We start from the raw sequence: 21,619 nt of genomic DNA, 5'->3' as shown, positions 1-21,619 counted from the left end.
CTGTCGATCCTACATGCTGCACAATAATGTTTAATATTTAGTATTTACTGTTATATTTACATAGATCATCGCAATTATGTTGTTTATTAAATTGCTCTCTTGTTTTGCTTGTTTTCTCTTCTTTTTTTTCTCTCTCAACAGGTAATTGATATATATATATATATGTATTTTTTGTCCCCCCACCTCTTTTTTGTTTTGCGCCCTTTATCACCGTTCCTCTTCCCTGCTGTTTTTCTTTCCCTCCCTCTCTTTCTTTCTCCCTTTCCCTTCCCCCAGTCATGTCTGTCCCGTATGTAACAACTGAAAATAAAATAAAATAAACAATAAAAACAAAGGTCAATCAAATGGATCAATACGACAAGGCTGGGATGGTCACCTTGGTAAAGTAAATCCGTTGGGCATCTTTCTTGGCCTTTAGACAATAATTCTGATGGCAAAAGAACCAAACGGGACAGGCGGGGGACAGTTTGTTTGCATTCATTTATGCACGGCTCTCTTGAGGTCCCGCCACAGCATTTCAGTCGGGTTGATGTCTGGACTTTGACTGGGCCGTTGCAACACTTTGCTTCTTTTTCAGCGTGTCTGTTGGAGATTTGCTGCTGTGCTTGGGATCACTGTCCTCTTTCAAGTAACAATCTGGGCTGAGCTTCAGCCGTCGATCAGACTCTAGAATACTTTGGCATACAGAAGAGTTCCCGGTCAACAACAGGTCGTGTAGCAGCAAAACAAACCCCCTCCACCATCACGTTGACCGTTGGGACGAGGTGTAGGCGCTGATATGCTGTGTTTGGAGTTCCCCAGATGTGATGCTTTGCATTACAGCCAAACGTCTGTCAGAAGGACGTTGTTACAGAACTGTAGCCGTACTGCCATCTTCTTTTTAGAGAGGTTTTTTCCTGCAACGCTTCCAAACAGCCGATACTTGTTCAGTCTTTTTCTGATTACTTTAATATTTAACATGCTAACCGAGGCCTGTAGAGCCTGAGATGTAGCACTTGGACTTTTGCAGTTCCTTTGAGCGTTGCACGGCCTGACTTTGGGATGAAATGGTCGCCATGTTCAATCAAAGCTTGAGGCATCGTGTTAATACACACCTGAATTCTACCCTCTCGTTTCCTGAAGCAGTAAGGCTGTGTGTAGTTTTCCATTGGATTCCTTAGAAAACTGTTTTCACAGGTCCTGTTCAGAGATGACTCATAAATGCATCTGAAAACATTATGTGTATGTAAATCAATTTATTGCAAGAAGATCACTGGGAACAAGGTGAAGGTGTCCGTCTGTCCCTGCCCAGAGCTCCTCATCAACAAAAACGAGGATTTACAAACAAGTTAACAGACATGAGCATAAAATGACGAGAATTAGCTGAAACTAAGTGCTGTAGGCCTACATCCTAAATACTGTATATATCTCAAATATGACTGCTCATCAGAAGTTATTCCAACACCTGCGTTTATGATAGCGTATTCCTCCTGATATGGACAGCATAATCAAGACAGTGCCTTTTAGATGTTGCATTAGGATTACACACAAAATAATCAGAACTATGAAAGAGGCATGCAAAACCCAACAGTATATGTCACTATGTAGCCTACCTGAAAATATCCCCCCACACACCCAAAGCGCAGCCTCGCTGAAGGCTTGGCGCAGCTCTACAGCGCCATCCTGTGACTGCGGGACGCTTTGAATTGATCCGATTCGAGAACTGAAATAAAAAGTCCACGTTTTCTTTGAACACATGCTGCAACAGAGTGACCGTAATGTTCTAACAGTGGTGCTCAAATACGCAGAGAAGAGCCGCGAGCCTCAAATACAAGACGGCACAGTAACTGAAGCACTGTTGTGAAAGTTCAAAGTCTGATGTTTCCTTTTTCCTGAAAAGAAATCCTTTACATCTGCATCTCATCCCTAATTTAACACGTGAGGGCGACACATCAGGACACGTGAGAGGTTTGTAAAGGCCGACATTTCCATCCTTTGTCTCCAAATCCAACTAATATAAATGCAACGTTTCCAAACTATACAAAACTTATAAATTATAAAGTTCTATTCTTAAATATAAACAACATCAAGTCAGTTTCCAGTACTTAGATTATATATTAGGTACAGTACATTGTACACAGCTTCCACTGAAATCACTGTACACGATCCAAAAGGCTGAAACTGGAGGTCAGACGTGATCTTCGAATAAATTAATTCATAAATAAATCACGATTACGTCTTCCCAGTCACATCCTCGGCATGCTTTGCATCCGCTCCAGATTGTGGCACGCACACACACACACACACACAAACACACTGTGCATTCGACTCTTAAGTCCAAATCTACAAGTTTCGGCTAATCTAAAAATACTTTTGGCTTTAAGAAATAACGTTACACTCGACTAAAAGCTAACTTTTCAATAAACGAGACGTCTACCACCTACAGGGAAGTTTAACTTCAGTAGTTACATGTTTACCTGCAGACGCTTTGCAATAGAATATTAAAAGAAATAAATCTCTAATCCATAAAGTGACGGTGCTGGATGTCAGTTCCAGGTAGATCCCTTTCATCGTGTGGGAAAATTTAAAGCCCACATCTACTCGGGTACGACGAACAAAAACAAAACAGCCAAGAGCAGACTTTACGTGATAAATATCTCTGTGACAGTGCAAAGCTAGAGCTGTGGTTGTTACGGCATGCTGCGTGGGCTGGTAGGAGACATGTTGAAGCATTTTGAGCCTAAAGGAAAACACAGAATATTTCGGCTTTGCGAGACCGATCCAGTTGTGCATAAGAGGATTCCACACAAAAGCTGATAGAAGTACTTCTAATATATACACAGGAAGCCAGTTTTTGCTTAAAAATTACTTAATCGTGTGCTTTATATCCAAACTTGTAGAAAGAGTAACAAACAATCCAGCTAAAAATCGCTGACTTCTCTCTTTTCTCGCCTCAGTCAGTCAGTTACAGTAGCAGCTTGTTCACCAACAGTAGCCTAATTGTCGGCGTTAATACAGTTAAGTTCACTCCAGCCAACGTTTTGGTTCATTATACATGATTGGCAGCAATCCCGCCGCTGGCACTTTCTCTTCCTCCAGAAAATAACCCCAAAACATCCGACGTCCTTCTCTCCGCCGCTCGTGTGTATTGCACCAAATATAAATCATACAGAACTCTATTTTTCTATTAAGTAATAGGTAGGACTTTGTTTGGAGGTGCCATGAAACTGGAAGCCAGGTGAGGTTCCCCCATCAGCCAGAGGAAGAATTAGTAGAAGAAGAAGAAGAGGAGAAGGCGGGAGGGTCAGTGGATGTCTCGGCACATGGGGAGGTTGACGAAAGTGAAAACGTTGAACTCGATGAGGACGGAGAAGGACAGAAAGATGGCGTACAAGATGAGGCAGGCCAAGCCCAGTCGCCAGTCCAGAGTCCACTTGTTCAAATGGACACCGAGGACCTGAACGAAGAAGACACGATTAGAGACGAGTGGATGCAACTATGAGACAATTCCTGACTTAAAAGAGCCTTTTTATTGGTTTGTCCGGACCTCGCAGGAACAGTCGGTCCAGCTCAAGTGCAGCTGTTTACTTCAGGTCGTGTTTCAGTTTTAGGTTTTTGCACTTCTTTGCATACTTATATACATCTGACAGCCTTCATTCGTCCTTCATTTCTGACCATCTGCTTGCTTTTGAAAAGCATCCCAACAACATGATGCCACCACCTCTGTGCTTCACTGCAGAGAAGGTGATGAGCAGACGGTGCTTCATAAAACTCCCATCAGGCTCTCATGTGTTTTTAAGTTTTCTCATCTTTTTGGCTTACAAGATATTTGGTGTGAATAAAATCTAGGTTTATGACATTTGCAAATTATGGCATTCTTTGGAACTGGCTCCAGTTTTATGAAATTCCCGCGTTTGTCGATACGTCAAACTAGTAGGGGTGCAACGATACACAAAATTCACGGTTCAATACTTTGGTGACACGGTTTGATATTTTTTCGATACAAAAAAATGTTCATGCCTTTTTAATTTGTCATTTATTAAAATTATAAATATATATTTTAACTCAAAAGTACAGTTTTTAAATTTAATGTTGCTGAAAGTAATAAAAAATAAATCTATCTGATCGAGAAATCACTCATCTTTGGAAAAGAGAGTTTATTACAGAGAAATGTCTCTTTCCAAAATAAAAGCTATACTATACGCTTCTTCTGGGCTATATTCTCAGCAGCATATTAAACATATCAGGTCCCCATAAGGAGAATCATGTGCTAACGGCTGTCTAAATGACTCGGGTAAAGTTTGTAGCATGCGTGCTTGTTGTTTTTGTCTGCTTCCACTTGTCTTTGCACGAGGATGATGTCGGAGTAAATGTGCAGTCATATTCGTTGTGTTCCCACTAGTGCTGTCAGCGTTAATCTGAAATGACGTTAATGCCACAACACGGCAAATCTCCGTTAAAGAGCTACCGCGGATCGCCCCGTGCGTGGGGCTGGACGGCCAACACGTTAACGAGCTAACTGCGCTAACGCACTAGTTCCCACCCATGTAATTGAGCATTGCGTGGCACATCCAACATACTGTTTTACTTTTGTCCATGACGCGCTTACCTTCAGGGTCATACGTCACATGAAAACCAAAATAGTTCCAAAGGCCAGATCTGAATGAGGGTGGGGGAGGTTCAATTTGCCATGTTGCAACGAGCTTAGCCTCTGTCTTGCTAGCTTGCGCTGAGCTCAGTGGATCTGCGCTTGACAGTGCAGCCTAGGCGGAGTAGTCGAACGCAGATCCACTGAGCTCTCAACACAGACAGCATCGTCAGAAGAAAAGTTGATCAAATAAATTAAAAATTTTGTATTGTTCGATACATATGCGTACTGAACCGAAAGCACTGTATCGAACGGTTCAGTATCGATACCAGTATCGTTGCACCCCTACAAACTAGGTGTTTTATGTGGCTGCAATTGAACTTGCTCTTCCTCTTGTCTAAATATACTAATTTCAAACCTGTGGTTGACATAGGAGTGTGTGCAACTTGTTTAAACCTCATGTCAGCCGTGTGCTGTCTTTACCCCAGGGCAGGGAAACATAAGTTAAAGCTTCATATCATTGCTCCGCAAGTCTGTGCATTCAAAAGTGTTAGCTGCAGAAATCTGTGACTTACTGTGAAGAATACTGAGGCTAGTAGGAGAGCCACGGAGTATATGAGTCCTCTGCTGTTAAGTTCGATCTGAAGAAACAGAGAAAGAGGCACATTTTCACATCATTTTCACCAATGATCCAACACGACCTTAAAATGCAGTTTTTTTGTTTTATTTTAAAGTGTAATGAGACAAATAACGCCGTCTCAGTTCACGGTGATGCAGACAAACAAAGTCTCATTGTTTATGAACTCATTTCTCCTCCAGCGGAGCAGGGGAACACTCACGGTGGAGCCCGTCTTGATGCAGAGCGTTTGCAGCGCCCAGGGCAGACCCAGACCCACCAGGATGTCAAACACATTACTGCCTATGGAGTTGGAGATGGCCATGTCTCCCAGACCTGAGGTGAGGAGAGAAACACTTAAAGTCTGCGTTCAGTCGGGAGACAAAGCGATTACGACTTCTGCTTTGCTTCCCGACTCCATTTGATCTTTCTGCATCTTATGTGAACGTACCTTGCCGCGCCACTATGACGCTAGCCATGCAGTCTGGGACGCTGGTGCCCGCTGCGAGGAAGGTGATGCCCATGATGACGTCGGGGATGCCGAGAGTAAAGCCAATCACGGTCACCTGAGAACAGACAGACATCGTCTGAAGAGACAGACTCTCTGGGAATTCCTCCTTATGCAGTTTCCTTCTGTTTCTGCACTTAATCGAAGGATGTGTGTGTTTTACATAATGACAGCTGTGTGTCAGTGTTAGAAACAAGTTACTATTTACAGAGAAATTTTGTATCAAATCTACGAGGTTCTGTCTGGACTGTGAATGTAAATATTTAATGTGAACTTTTATGTATATAAATAAAAACACATTTGAGATGTTTATCACAAACAGACTGAATGTAATTAGCAACTTGACCCCATTCAGTTACAAACCGTGGACAGATTGTCTCCATCTCCAAGGCGATGAGACTGAAAATTAACTGCAGATGGCTGAAACAATTTTGGCCGCGTTGGCGTCTCACAACCAGTGTTTTCTCTAGTGCGACTGCAGCGTTACATAAGTCAAACGGATGAAATCATTTAGACGTTTCTAAAAACAGAGTTTTAATAGTCTTGAAAGAAACTGTCTCCGTGTTTAGAGGGAAAGGATCAGGAGGTGATTGAGCGAGCCTGACTGGACTCACCATCCACACCATGATGTACGAGAGGCCGGCGATCCAGATGGTGGCCGTGAAGAAGGAGACCATGAACCACCTCTCCCAGCGGCGTTTGCCACAGTTGGGCACCGTGAAGAACAGAAGGAGGGACAACGGCCACATGATCAGCCACTTGAGCTTGTTACAAACACCCGCTGGAATGAATGAGATGTAGTCAGGGTTTAACGATACGCGATGCTAAAATGAACATTTGCCGAGAGCCGGATCGCGTCACGTACCTGGAACTTTAAAGGGCACCAGGGGGCCCTCTTTGTCATCCTCTTCCTCTCCTTCCTCGTCATTCTCATTGTTCTCGTTGTCCTCATTTTCATTCTCCGTCTCATTCTCCAGCCGCTGAAGTCTGCACCTCCCGTTCACACCCTGCTCGACTCCGCCCATCCCATTCTCTAGGCCCCGCCTCCCTTGAGCCCTGGCTGCAGACTCGGAGTCACCATTCGTGATGCGATTGACTCGAGTCTCCGTGGTGTTGATCAGTCTTTGTCTCTGGAACATTAAAAAAAACATTTGGACACTTTGCATTGCTCTCGTGAATTATTTTGTCATTATGCATCTTCTTCTTGTCCTTAGCGGGCGACCAGCGGCGGTGGTCTGCCGCGCAACCAGTACGCTGCTGTAGGTGCCGTGGGTTCTCTTGGTTGACCAACGATTATCTTCCACGCTTTTCGATCTAAGGCCTTCAAATCATCCTGGATTTGTTTCATCCATGTCTTCTTTGGTGCATTTCGATGCACCTTCCAATCGGTGGGGCGGGTCAACCACAGTAAGCCATGGGGGTAGCGGCTCGGGTCCATTCGATAAATGTGGCCAAACCAACGGAGTCGGCGGCGCTGGATTAGGTCGCCGATCGTCGGTTGGCTGCCGCAGCTGGTGAGGATGGTGTCATTCGAATGACGGTCACAAAGGGAAACGCCGAGAACGCATCTAAGGCAACGCATTTGGAAAACTTCGAGCTTGCTCAGGTCGTGTTTGAGCATGTCCACGTCTCTGCGCCGTAAAGTAGAATGGGCAGGATCAGGGTTCGGTAAAGGCGGATCTTTGTCGCCAATGAGATGTTGTCATTATGCATAAAATACAAAACAGGAAAATATTTCTCTGAGGTAGAAATAAATATTCTCTCCAACTGTGGTTGTTTCCTTTGGATTTAAGCTGAAACTTCAGTCTGCAGCAGACAGGTGTCTGAGATATCCAAAAGACAATTAGCATTCATTCCACGTCTTATTTCATCTTCTGCTAAACCCAGACCCAATTATTTGGTTTGTATTTATGCTAAGACTCTGGATTTTTCAGGCTAACTTTAGTTGACAAATTTATTTTTCTCCTAAGTATGTGAGGAGCATCTGAAACCACACATCCAAGAATAGTTCAGTGTGTAAGTACCTCATTGATCAGCATGCGAGAGGCCATGGTGAGCCGGGTTCTCGGGGAGAAATGACTGGTGATCATGATCCTCATGCCGGCCTCAGAGAAAGACAGCTGGTGGGGGTAGGCAGACAGCAACTCATCCACCATCAGCACAGACGGTGTGCAGTGGAAGTTCGCTGAAAAATAAAAAACAGATAAATATGTTTGAGCCGATAGTTCTAAAATATTAAATATAAAATCTCGCTGGATTGGAAAATCTTAGCTGTTGTTTGTAAAACACACAGTATGGAGGCGCAGTGAAGTACAAGCCTGGAGTCATATCTGCACAGACAGCAAGTCTCAACCCAACCCCCTCAAAATTAATTACTTAATTGATTAAATCTCTCCATCCATTGATTTTTTCTGGCTTATCTAAGTCCAGGTCAACCATCCAAGCAGAAATGCCCAGACATCCCTCTCTGCAGCCCCCTTTTCCGTCGTTTGGTACTGGGCCGCGAGAGTTGAGGCTCAGGTGTGAAATGTATAGTTTTCAGGGTTTTTATCGGTTTTCAGCGTTATTTTGTTATCGTTTTTATCCTTTACTCGGTTTTCCTGGGTCTTTTCACGTGTGTTATGAATAAATCTTCTTTTTTTTGGTACCAGTACTAGTTTTATTTTGTTGTATTTATCCGCGACACCTTAAAGGCCGGTCCATGAAAATATTGTCGGGCATAAACCGGTCCGTGGCGCAAAAAAGGTTGGAGACCGCTGCTCTAGGGGATACTGAGACATTCCTAAACTGAGAAACATAATCTCTCCATGGTCTCCTGGGTCTCCACCAATGCTTCCTCATGGTTTATAATGACTGGCCCAGGGGGCATAGTTCAATAAAGCCAACAGAAGTACATCATTGGCAAAAAAGTAGAGATGACATTCTGAGACCACCAAACCCATAAAAGTCTTAAAAGTTATGAAGAGAATCTTGGACAAAGGGCAGGAACAAGCCTGACTTATTGCTGCTAATGCAGATTAAACTCTCTTGTACAGGGGCTGAATGTTGGGAAGTATGGTGGTCAAATTCCTTTTCCAAGTCCATAAAGCACATGTAGGCTGGTTGGTGAAACTCCCACACACCCTCAAATATCTCCAAGAGAATAAAGAGCTGGTCGACTCCATCACCAGGATGAAAACAGCATTGTTTGTTCTGAATGCAGGATTGGACTCCCCTCACCAGTGCCCTGGCATTAGCCAATGACGGTCTATGCCAGGTCTATGTCTACAGCTGAGGAGTGTGATCCCTCGACTGTTGCAACACCACCTCTGATTCCCCTTCTTGAACAGAGGGAACACCACCAGTTTGTCAAGGGCACTGTCCCTGACGTCATTGCAAAGCTGCAGAGATACGTCCACGAGAACGGCATCAAAATCCTTAAGGAGCCTCGAGGTAAACGCAAAACCAAAGATCAGATCAGGTCCAACCTAACCTGGAAAAACTGCAGGTTCTGCACATGAATATGATGCCGATATAAAATCATACTCATTTGGGTGGGAAAAGGGGGAAAATTACTGCCCAGTAACAAGTGAGGAGGGCGACTGTTTCTCACTGGGGCAGCATTCAGAGTATCAGGTGCAAAACGAGCTGACAGAGCAGGCTGTGCCGGCATCTTGCAGTCCTCTCTTCTGTTGTTCTCAAGCTGTAACTTATTTTTGAGGGCAGAGAGAAAGCTGCAGATAGCAAACAAAACGGCTGACTCTTTGACATTCCTAGCATCCAAAGCAACTCTCAAGCTCTTAAAGAGACACCGGGAAGGCTACTGGGTTACTTATTTGGTCGGAGAAGGTAAATGAATTCAGTTTACCAGTTTATTCAAACTTCTCTGCAAACGTCTTTACACTGGTTTGTTTCCTGGATGACAAGAAGCTCGGTGTTCAAACAGAGGGTCATAATCACCTAATACAAAATCTTAAAGTCTGCACAAGTAGTCCTTTGGTACTGTCCTCACCCTTTGCCTACTTATCACAGAGCAGAATCAAAATAGAAGGAAAGTGCTCCTGCGGCTTTTATATTTATGCAAATTTCAGTGTGCAGAGAGGAACAACTGCAGCCCACTGAGACACTTTAGAGGACAAGCAGAGGCGGCTCTGATACCTTTTTTAAGCAGGACTGCAGTGGCGTCACACGTGACATCTTCCAGATCAGTGCTTCCTGTGAGCCCATTGGCCAGATTCACCGAGCCCTTCTTTCGACGGTCGAAGTAGCGATGGGCCCGGCCGTTGAACCTGGCAGTAACAAACGACGACAGACTCAGTAAATCACTGCGACCAGCTGTTTAACTCTCTGAAGCTGACACTCACTTCATGATGAGGATGTAGACCGCATACATCAGGATCAGGACGAGAGATTCCCACCTGCACACAAACGCAAGCAAAAGGTTTCACAGTCACTCTTTTCATTTCAAAAGCTCAGTCATATATGTTTAGAGTTTTATGGTAAATGTCAATACGCACCAGCACACCTCCTCATCGTAGATGAACTAAAGATGCAAAGACAAAGAGGACACAAGGGGGTCATTAGGTGGAGGAAGTACGTGGGAGTTTAATTAAATCCTGCAGTTCAACATCTCTGCCACTAGGGGGCAGACCCAGCTAAGAGCTCAAATCTACAAAAGGGTCCAAATTAAAGATTGTTACAGTGTTACAGCCAAATTAGTAAACAATGCCAAAAGAAACAAAATGGAATATGACATTGACAAATACAAATATAATACATTTAAAAGATATGTAAAAAGTTGAAATATCATACACGATGGGGCTATATTAAACAAAATTTATGAAGGATAGAAAAGCACTGAAAATAAAGTTCTTTGCAGTAGCTGTACTCTGGTTTATTAACAGCAAACATTTAATATGTACAACTCTTAGACTGATTTTATGAAGTTTTATAAAGATGTCCTGTAAATATAAAATTATAACTATTTAAAAGTATAATAATAAGTTATTGGATCATTAATATGAGGATGTGGAGCAGGGCGTTATTATTCTACAGCTTCAGCTACTCAGTTACAGTTTTATGTAACTGATGTTAGTTCCATATCAGCTGTTCTGCACCGACAACTAAAAAATATGAAAAATGTTTTGTTTTCATGCTTTTTATGCAAGGTTCTGCATCTGTGCAGAACAGCTCAGTTCAGTTATTTGTAAATGAATATGCAAACCTGCATTTAAGGGACATAATGTGTGACATCACAGTCTCTCTGGTTTCTGTTTATTGGCCAATCACTGAGCAGGCTTTGGTTGCAGTAGGTAAAGAGTCACAGTTGCTGGAAACCATCGGCTAATCCAATGTATAATTTAATACTGGAATTACTGGAATTTCTTTGTTAAGAACAGATATGTGTTCAAACAGAACACATGCTAACATGTTTAAACTAAATACTACGATCTATTATTGGTCTTCTTCTTACTATTAATTGGGGGTTTTTTTGTCATTATTTACAGATTTTTTGTTTGTTTGTTTTTTGATGAGATCATTTAAATCCTACAAAAATCCCAAAGGAGCCTCTACAGGCTATAAGCTTGATTTCATTAGCAATAATGCCCTCCTCCCTCTGCTTAGATTAATAAAGGTTTATTTGCATCAGTTATGGTCTCTTAAGACATCACGTGGCCTAAATGCATTTTAGATGTATGGTCTCTGAAGCCACATCAGTCCTGGAGAAACGGCCTCCAACAGCACCGTCTATGCTACTCAAAGATGCCAAAGTAAAACTGTATAACAACATTAATTCGGTAACATAGGTAATTGTAATAGTAATCAGAGATTAGCTTGAAAAATTCAATGTCTGCTGTAGGGGTGGGGGAAAAAATTGATACTGTGTAGTATGGTGATATTTTGTTTGCTAATAATGTATCGATACAGGGACAGCAGAAATCGATATTTTGTTACAAAAAAGGTTTTTGTGCTCTGACTTCAGAGCATGTTGATCCTTTTTCTGAGCAAGAATCCTGACATTCCTTCACTGTCCAAATGTGTTTAACTTTTTTTATGGCAGCAATAAACATGACAGTTTACTTATTTTAATTTAAGACATGTTTTATTTTAATTAAGTTTAAAACTTTTTTATTTAATGTAAAATTATATTTTGTTTTAATTTACTTTCAAATTCTTCAGTTGCTGAAGGGGCTGCATAGTTTTCATAAACTGCATAGTTCAGAATAGCTATAATTGTACCAGATGGTTGATTCAGTTAAGTTGGACTAGACTGTAATACAAACCGTTCAGTTTGTCAACAATCAAACTGAAATGAGAGAAAGACTGAGTGTGAGACTTTGATATTAGAGAAAATGAATATTGATAAAGTTTACCTTTATGTACAGAATCTGAATATCGCAAAATATTTTTAAAAATTGCAATAATATCGTATCGTGGGATGTATGGTGATTCCCACCTCTAGTCTGCTGTGAGTTTCTCGCCCTGGTCTGAGAGCTCAGCGGTGTTTAAACATCTTTTTTGTGTTGGCGCTCCTTGTTGGACAGAAACGCTCATGTCGCACCTTTTCTTTCTTTTTCTTTCTTTTTCTTTGATCCACATTCTGCGTCTCAGGTGAAACAACATTCGCCTCCTCGGTTACTGCAGACCGAGCCTTGTTTTTTGTTTTAAAAAGAAAACCGTCCCACCTGAGGACACCCATCTACTTTCCTCCTGTTTTGCTTTCTTTGCTCCGTTTATTTATTCGTTGGAAATAAAAATATCTAAAAAGCAAATTGTTCAGATTAGCTAATATAAACATGTTGGACAAGAAGAAAAAAAGAGGCCCATTCCCTTTAAATGTGAGAGACACTCCAGTCTATTCTACTGTACAGGAAACACAAGTCAGCCACTGGTTTCCCACATTAACATGCAAGTGTTATTTCATTGCTGTAGTTCATTGAGGTAAGGCTAATCTAGTTTTCAACATATCATCATACTTCGAATAACTAATATTGTTTTGTATAATCTTTAAAGTAACAAATAGATGCAATGGAGTCAAAAGATCAATATTTCCCCACAAAACGTTGCACAAAAATTGACTTGAAACTATGCAGTACTTGAGTAAGCATACGTCCTACCACTCCATTGCCTTTGTGCATTGCATTGTGGGAGAGAAACCTACACTTAACGCTACACTGCTGAGGTAGAAAGTGCAAATGTGTAGTGACTGTAAAGCTGCTAACTATGACCTGCCCTGTAAATTGGCTCAGTAAGTGACTGCACGAGTGCCTCTTCCTGCACTTACTCCACACTTGATCATGTGAACTGTGCATCTACACGTGACTCTGCAGTATAAGCTCTTACCGCAATGAGGGCAGTGACAGAAAACGTGTAATAAATCGAATCTCGGAGTAGAGCCCAGTGAGACAGCTTCACTGCCTGTGAGGGGAAAAAAAAGGAAAAGTGAGAGATAAGCACACCGAGAGTATCCCGCATCAGTTTCTGCTCTCGTACAGTAACACTCAGCCTTCTGACATCATTACCATACTGATGTAAACACAGGAGGTCTTAAGTTAACCTTTTGAATCACAGCCACTGAAAAAGGCAATTGCAGGTTAGCATCCTACATAGAAAAAGAGCCGCTGTGTTTACCGACTTTATGTAATCAGATATAACGCAGGGGCCCACGATGCCGTGACTAACGCTGTAACGCGCTCCCACACAGCGCTCACTGTATATATAAGTGGAGGGTCAGGGGGTCACATCTTGAATGTGCCACTCCCAGCTGTGGAATCGTAAAGTTGGATCCCAACAAAATGTTTGCTTTTACTGGGTTTGACAAAAGCACTTTGTCGAAGGAACCTGCTACAAACATCTAGCTAAAGCTAATAAGCAGCGGCGAGGTGCACTGGGTGGAACCGAAGATGATTTCACTACCCCCTCCGAGCCCCCTCCGAGCTCCATCCCAGTGCCTGTCTTTCCCCCTCATTATCCAAGTATGATTACATAATCCACAATCTGGGATTGCATCACTGTTTGGAGTCCAGCGCATATATTTTTCAGAGCGGAGAGCTTATCCTTGTACTTTGCTCATTTCCATGTCCCAGGCATGTCAGAAAGCATCAGAGAGAGGCTGCTCTACGCGATGCTATCTCTGTATCTCATGTAAAATACACAAAACCAGTGAGGCAAAGTAGAAAAAAGATACAAACAGCCTCTTGTAATCACACTGACATGATGTTTTAATTAAAAGGAACAAACAAAAACACAAAAGCTCCAGAAAAGAATCAAATATAAAACACAAGCGTGATTCCTGATTTGTTCGTTTTCCTCATTTTTATCTCCTGACATGACAGCGTTTTAATATTTACTTTGAAATGATGCAGAATATGTATAAAAATGAACTCCCCGCCAAGCGTGCCACAGCTAACATCTGTGACATTAAAGCTCAAACGAACAGCGTGCGCTCCTCGCATAAACATGAATTCACCCTCTACCGCTCTGTGGTCGCTCGGTATTTAAAGGTGACATTAGGCCGCCGGTTGCGCGCTGTGAAAATGCCACCGGGTCAGCAGCGGGCTCGGCCAGTGTAACGCTGCTATGACATCATACCTGGCCGGCGAAGAAGCCACACACGCCGATGATGCAGAGGATGTTGAAGACGGCTGAGCCCACGATGGTCCCGACGCCGACGTCGCCGTGGGTGATAAAAACTCCTGCAGGGAGAGTGAGCCAACACGCGCACACACACACACGCACACACACACACACACACACACACACACACACACGATGAGGTCCACAGAGAGCAGAGCACACGTAGCATCTGCAGTGGTGACAAACAGATGTCACACAACTGTCAAAGCACTTGACACAAACACACGTGCCAGCAGAGGGGTGCGTGTCCCAGCGCTGCACTCTATGTTAATGATAGAGAGAAAGCATTACTGTGGACCTGTTATACATTTCAAATTCTAATTCTTTTGAGCCAAAAGCCAAAACTTCACAGTGCTAAAAACACTCAGATTAATACGTTTTTCCTGCTCTATCTATTTGTATCTGTACAGAGAGGGGATGTCAGCAATTTAGAAGAAAGCAGGTTTAAAACAGAGGAGCTAGGGTTAACCTGAACACTGCACCAAGGCCCAATAACAGATAAATAAGGATTATTTCAAACAGTAAATCAAGCAAAGCTACTCTCAGTGTTGGGAAGGTTACTTTTAAAATGTATTCCATTACAGATTACAGAATACATGCCCCAAAATGTATTCTGTAACGTATTCCGTTACGTTACTCAATGAGAGTAACGTATTCTGAATACTTTGGATTACTTAATATATTATCATGCTGTTTACAACTACATGAATGTACTATTGCTGTGATTTATTACTGTTACTGAAGGTCCGCGGCTCCGAACCGTAGTAAAGGGACCTCTGGCTAATACGGTGGGTTCTGTGTCGGGCTCGTAGCTGAAAACTAGCTTTACTTTGTTGTCTGGGTCAACTTTGCTAGTGAGAGACAGAGAGAGGCGTTGAAAGGCTGCTGCAACAGAACTTATTGTTTTTGGAGGAAAACACGAACACGGTGTACAGTCGAGTCTTAATAGCTTACTTACAACTGGGCTCGTCAGGCTCTCTTCTTGGCTGCAGTGGTTATTATTATATTTACATGCTTCCAGCTCCCGTTTCTGCTCGATGACAGCTCGTACTTTTCCTTTTTCTCCCTCCCTCGCTCACAGACACATAACGTGTATGGCAGTCCATTCTCCCTGCAGCACGGACTACACTGCCCATGATGCTACATTCTTTAGAGCTATACCTGTAGCATTCTGCCTATTAGCTTAGCACAACAACAACTGCGCTCTCTCACCCAGGAAACACGCAGAGAGAGAGCGTCACCCTGTAACCATGGCAACCGTAACGCTGCCGCCTGGAACACAGTGTTGCCAACTTAGCGACTTTGTCGCTATATTTAGCGAGTTTTCAGACCCCCTTAGCGACTTTTTTTTTCTAAAAAGCGACTAGCGACAAATCTGGCGACTTTTTCTGGTGTTATTGGAGACTTATTTATGACGTCTTTTTGATGTGAAAGCGTGTATCGCTCTCACTCTCAACAAGCAGCGGGTGCTGCCGTGGGCACCTCGCCCGTGCCAAAGCGCTCACGGGTGGAGGATAGTCCTCCCCCAGCTGCTATCAGGGCAGGAGACGTTCACACCTGTGCATCCAAACTGCAAATGAATCGCGCATGAGCGAAGCCGACGCTCCAGCACTGACTGTAACGCAATCAGTTCTTCTTTTACTGTTATGCTGTTTTGTGGATCAGGTTTAAAACACACACACACACAAAGTAACTCCACCAGAGTGCCTATTTCAGGTCACTTTTGCCGGTCCAAGCCCAGATAAAGGAGCAGGGTTGGAATTGTGACATTACAAAAAACAATAATTACTAAAAGAAATTTAATTTGTAGTTCTAAATAAATTCTAAATGCATTTAGGTCGCAGAGACACAGTCGCAGAGAGAGAGAGCGTCACCCTGTAACCATGGCAACCGTAACGCTGCCTGGAACAACAGAACGTAGCTGTCAAACAAAACCCAAACAGTCCTGACCCGCCACAATATGAAACAGGGAAGTACCGCCGTGTAATCCATTTATTTCAACAAAGTAACTGTATTCTAAATACCACCTTTTTAAACGGTAACTGTAACGGAATACAGTTACTCATATTTTGTATTTTAAATACGTAACGGCGGTACATGTATTCCGTTACTCCCCAACACTGGCTACTCTAGTAGAGTCTAGAGTAAAACTATAAAGCTGGAAATGAGCTGAATATGTCATCTTGAACTTAAATAAAATAAAGCATGTTAAACACATTTGGCACATTTACATATTTATAACATATTACAGCTAAATTAAACAGTACTCTTCACCCACCAGTAACACTGTATATGCCATTAGTGTGATTCTGAATATTTAAAGCCATGTTCACTGCATGTGTCTTGGGATAAAAGCATTCAAAGCTGCCTGCCTAAAGCAGCACTGTAGCTCCAGCTGTCAGAGTTAGAGCAGAGGATGTAGACTGATGGAGGGATGGGTGTAGCAATGTTGTACCTATGATGGATGTGAAGAGCTCCGGAGCCGAGCTGCCAGCGGCCATAAAGGTCGCACCTGCGACGTCCTCGCTGAGATTGAGACGCTGAGAAGGAACAGATCGGAAGATTAAGAACATTTCAACAGGGAAAAAGGTGGCGCAGTTTCAAAATCCAGACAAGACTGAAGGATTCTAGAAAACTTTTGGGAGAATAAATAAATGTAACTAATTTGGGCTAATGAGTAAATACACAGAGTCTGGTTATTTATTTCTCAATCAAATACAGAAAAAAGCATCTCTGCTACTGGCAAAAGAAATCATGTTTTTACAAAAAAAGAGTCTAAAAAACAGAAAAATATTCCTGTTTGGCAAACATGACAATTCATATTCAAAGAGTGAGTCGGATATTCTGCTATTTTTATGCTGGCGAAGTACATTAAAGTCTTAAAACAGAGAAAGAAAACTCCTTATCAGGATAAAAATGGGCATAAACAACTTTCTTTCTTTCTTCCTTTCTTCTGCGAGGACAAAGACAGTATCAGTGCTGCATGAGTTCCTATTTCTGGGAGATGGGAAAAGCACTTAATAAAAATTAAATAGAGTTCAAATGTGTTTGTCAAAGCAAATACATCAGCAATAAACATCCAGCTCTGATTGTCAGTATCTGTGGTTCATCTGAAACTGTAACTCTTTAAATTTCTTGACTCTCCAACATAAGTTCCCCAGCTGAGTGACTATATTTTGAAAATCTTGATTAATACCTCACATAACTTCTCCAGGGAGGGGACGAAGTAGTCATCGCAGACGACGGCCAGAGCGCAAAACATGTATATGGTCTGTGAAGAGACAGAAAGAGCCTTAAACATTACAGTGAAGGAGAAACACTGTGCTTTATGTGATTTGATCCATTTAAACTGGACAGCAACAAGAGATGTTGTTATTCTGTATCAAACAAATTCCAGAATGGTACAAGAAAGAAAAGAAAGAATACCTTTCTGCTTAAATCTCGGCCCATGACAATTCAGTGGAGTCCATTAACAGATCGGACATTAAACATTCAGGAAACACATACAGCAGGCCCACACGCTTAACTTTTAAAACAGGGAAGTTCGTTTTCTCTCCTGAAGCATGCTGGCATAAAAAAAAAATTCCATGTCAGGAAGTTTGCAACCAAAACATGACCTCTGACCTTGTAAATGTAACCGAGCTGTTTGATGCTTAGTAAAGACACTGGATTTGTGATTCCTTCTAAGCTTTTACTGTGTAGCTGCGCAGACATTACATGCAAACAGCTTGACTCTGGGGGCAAAGAGTTAGACATTTTTCTTACTGCGTACATGCATTGTGCACTCTATGAACAAGTATGGGAAACCCCCATTATTCAACAATAGTAGTCAGCCAAAGCTAATATAGTTATTTACAGACATGCTTAAATTCAGCCTAATTCTAAAACCAAGAGGCTTTTTAAAAAGATTTTTATGGTTATTCTGCTCTTTTCAACTATAATTTATATGTTTCTCCTTTATGGTACCAGCAATATCTTAGCCACTGCAAAAGAGACTAAAGTGCAAACATATGGATTTAATCAGTAACTAGTAATCTGCATAATATATAATCTATATCTATAACATAGTAAATCTACAAAGGGAACTTAAGTATTATGAAGATGGACTGGATAGCCAACCAATCACAGCAGATGGCCGCCCCTCCCTGAGCCTGGTTCTGCCGGAGGTTTCTTCCTGTTAAAAGGGAGTTTTTCCTTCCCACTGTCACCAAAGTGCTGCTCATAGGGGGTCATATGATTGTTGGGTTTTTCTCTGTATGTAGTATTGTAGGGTCTACTGTATAAAGAAACTTGAGGCAACTGTTGTTGTGATTTGGCGCTGTATAAATAAAACTGAATTGAACTGAAAATAGAACTCAGCTTATAATGAATAATAGTTAATAAAAATAAATCAAACCTGTATCCACAATAAGTTTCAGATTATTGCAACAATAAAATACGAGTTCATCATCTGCAAATAGATTAAAATCACCTTAAGAAGAGTTACCATAAGAAGAAATGTACATAATAGTCTGAATACTGAATACTGCCAGCTTTAGACATCAAAACATGTTTGAATAACACAGAAAAAATATTTGACAAAAAAAGCTGAAAAACGTTAAATTAAACCCTAAACATAAAAAATCTTATCTCATCTTAAAAAGAACAAAAAAAACCAAAACAAAACTCTGAACATGAATTCTTGTTGATCACGTGCAGCATAAGTTACATCAGTGATCTGGATTAAAAAGCAGCCTGTGACACTGAAAACTGTCATATTAGACGTCACATCAACTTCTCTGGCATCGCATAATAGATCCAACACAAAGAAATGGAGACGGGGTGGAGATCAAAGACAGGCGGTGATGATCAAAAGCAGCAGACCGACGCGGGAGTGATCACGCTCTTCGTGCCCAGAGATCTGTCACATTTCACCGAGCAACCACAAACTCTACTTCCTGATTCTGACAGCAGGTGAGAGCGAGCACGTTATGTGTTTGAGTGCCAAAAGCAAAAGGTCAGAGGTCACATGTAATCCTGCTAACTGGGTTTAACACAGATGTAGAGCTGAGATAGAGGGTGGGAGAAAGCGTCTTCAGCCACAGAGACGTACGCTGACTGCACACTTCTTTCTATGTGTGCACGTGTGAATTGAGTCGAGGAAGTCCTTCAGTCTGAGCTTGTGTTCGTGTTTTTTCGGAGAAGTGATGATCCCAGCGCTAACGAGTGAGTCAGCAGCACAGCTGCTGGGAGCACGATACTGCGATTAAAAAAAACCCTGAAGCATGCTTCCATTTTTAAAAACCACAAATACTCATGGTCAATTATAGCTCTCCCAGTTCAGCTTCACTTATGGCTGCATCACACGGAAATATGAGGGAAAAGACAGCAGTGTTTAAATCTGCATCCCTCTGTGGTCAACCTGAGTCGCAGGATGGCCTGGAAGAAAATTTAACTTCAGCATTTACAAGCACTGTGCTTGTAAATGCAGCTGCATGTTTTCACAATTTGAGCTTCATGTTCAATATTTCATATTTTTAAACAGGTAAATGGTTAATGAAGGAAATCGCAGGCCGTTTCACAAAGTCACAACCACAGGAAAATCTGAGCTTTTAAAGTTTCTACTGAAGAAAATATCAAAGTGAATCACAGCCAACGACTAAGGCGAGTTTAAGGCCTCAAACTGAGTCAATACAAATACGCTGAATTTTTAAACAGTAAGAAAACCATCTGACCCCCTCAGAGAAGAATTACTAGAGGGATGGCATAGGGGATAGCTTTAATTAAATTAAAAACGGCCTTTGAGTTTGTTTTTCCAGCATCTATGATCACTCGTGACTTCAGGAGAGATCCATGTGTAGCTTGTAATTTCTGGGCTGAAAAACATATTTAATCTTTTTCGAAACTGTAACCACGTCTATTTTACACCCAGTCTAAGTGTAACAATCTAGAGACAAATATTTTTCTCTATAACCTCCATAAAAAGCGCCATTTTCATGCCCGTGATGTAGAGAAACAGAAACGAGCACTGGCATCTTGGATCTCTGATCATTCAATGGAGAAAGCTCAACAAATGCATTTTGGGTAAACTTTGAAGAGTCTTATTGCCATGTGACCGATGGCTCCTCAGAACAAGTTAAAAGGTCTCCTTTTACCTCGAATTTGGCATCAGGCTCATCTTCTAGCTGTGATTCCTTTCATAAAAGTAATTTTCTAATATATTGATTTTAAGTTTGCTGCTGCTTTTTTCAACAGAACGTAATGAATTCAAAGACTAATAATAATAAAGTTACGGAGCCCCACAGGGGACATGGGAGAAAAAAAATTAAGACGGACTTTTGCGAGATCTCGCAAAACTAACTCGGGATCTCGCAAAACTTGAATTCCAACAATGGCGGCAGCTACTTAGTTGTAATATTACTCTTTCTGGGTCACAAAATACACTTTTAAGATATTTTGAGGCGTGAATGTAGTTGTGTAAACGTCAGATACCTGCTCGGTTTACAAGACATCACATATTTGCAAAAGTGCTCCGACGTTTTCGGAGATCTGACACCCATTAGCTCGAAGCTAACGGGAGGTCGAGACCTACTACAGCCGGGAGGAACACCGCTTTCCCGGCACATCGTGCCTCGACCTCCCGGTCAGCTTCGAGCTGGCGGCCTCCGAAGAATGCGGCTAAAACTTTTGCGAGATCTCACAAAAATCCATCTTAATTTTTTTTCCTCCCATGTCCCCTGCGGGGCTCCGTATAAAGTCAAAGACTGAACCAAGAAAAAAAAAATAGTAAACAGCTTGGACTGAGTTTTGTGACCAAATGAGAGACGTTGATTTTTGGTTGTAAAACTGAGTCACTTGGTTTAAGGCCAACATTAGAAGAGACTGCCCAGCTTTGGAGAGCTAAAAATCATAGAAATAAATAAATAATAAATAAATATAAATAAATAATAATAATAATAAATAAAATCATAAAAGTCATTTTCTAATATATTGATTTTAGGTTTCGAGTTGATCTGCTGCTTTTTTCAACAGAACGTAATGAATTCAAAGACTAATAATAATAAAGTCAAAGACTGAACCAATCACTATTTGGTGTAGCTACAGTTAAATACTTAAATAATAAACAAATTCGTGCTCTGAGTTTTATAACATTGCTTGCAAGACGCCTTATACTTCTAAATTGGAAAAATAAAGCCCCCCCACCTCATTCTGCTTTGTTAAGAGACACAATGTTCTTCTGCTTCTTAACTCAGATAAAACTGAGGTCATTGTACTCGGCGCTGAAAATCTTAGAAATATGGTATCTAACCAGATTCTTACTCTGGATGGCATT

The 21,619-nt window shown here is 41.7% G+C and overlaps 1 protein-coding gene across 1 annotated transcript in view; it reads right to left on the bottom strand.

Annotated features, from left to right (window-relative positions):
• Window positions 1-227: 227 nt before the first annotated feature.
• Window positions 228-21,619, bottom strand: part of LOC146516152 (sodium/potassium/calcium exchanger 3-like) — an 88,182-nt gene continuing 66,790 nt past the window's right edge. Inside the window, exons 4-17 of the mRNA XM_085162034.1 lie at window positions 17,504-17,578; window positions 16,763-16,847; window positions 14,263-14,366; window positions 13,015-13,089; window positions 10,188-10,213; window positions 10,035-10,088; window positions 9,829-9,959; window positions 7,716-7,876; window positions 6,557-6,821; window positions 6,306-6,472; window positions 5,635-5,749; window positions 5,407-5,519; window positions 5,143-5,208; window positions 228-3,436 (exon numbers count right to left, since the gene is read on the bottom strand). Of these exons, the coding sequence (XP_085018160.1) occupies window positions 3,284-3,436; window positions 5,143-5,208; window positions 5,407-5,519; window positions 5,635-5,749; window positions 6,306-6,472; window positions 6,557-6,821; window positions 7,716-7,876; window positions 9,829-9,959; window positions 10,035-10,088; window positions 10,188-10,213; window positions 13,015-13,089; window positions 14,263-14,366; window positions 16,763-16,847; window positions 17,504-17,578 (1,590 nt within the window). The 3' untranslated portion in view covers window positions 228-3,283. The remainder of the gene's footprint in view (window positions 3,437-5,142; window positions 5,209-5,406; window positions 5,520-5,634; window positions 5,750-6,305; window positions 6,473-6,556; window positions 6,822-7,715; window positions 7,877-9,828; window positions 9,960-10,034; window positions 10,089-10,187; window positions 10,214-13,014; window positions 13,090-14,262; window positions 14,367-16,762; window positions 16,848-17,503; window positions 17,579-21,619) is intronic.

The sequence above is a fragment of the Neolamprologus multifasciatus genome, chromosome 6, assembly GCF_963576455.1.
Source record: "Neolamprologus multifasciatus chromosome 6, fNeoMul1.2, whole genome shotgun sequence".
Classification (NCBI taxonomy): domain Eukaryota; kingdom Metazoa; phylum Chordata; class Actinopteri; order Cichliformes; family Cichlidae; genus Neolamprologus; species Neolamprologus multifasciatus.
This window is presented reverse-complemented; position numbering and strand designations above follow the sequence as displayed.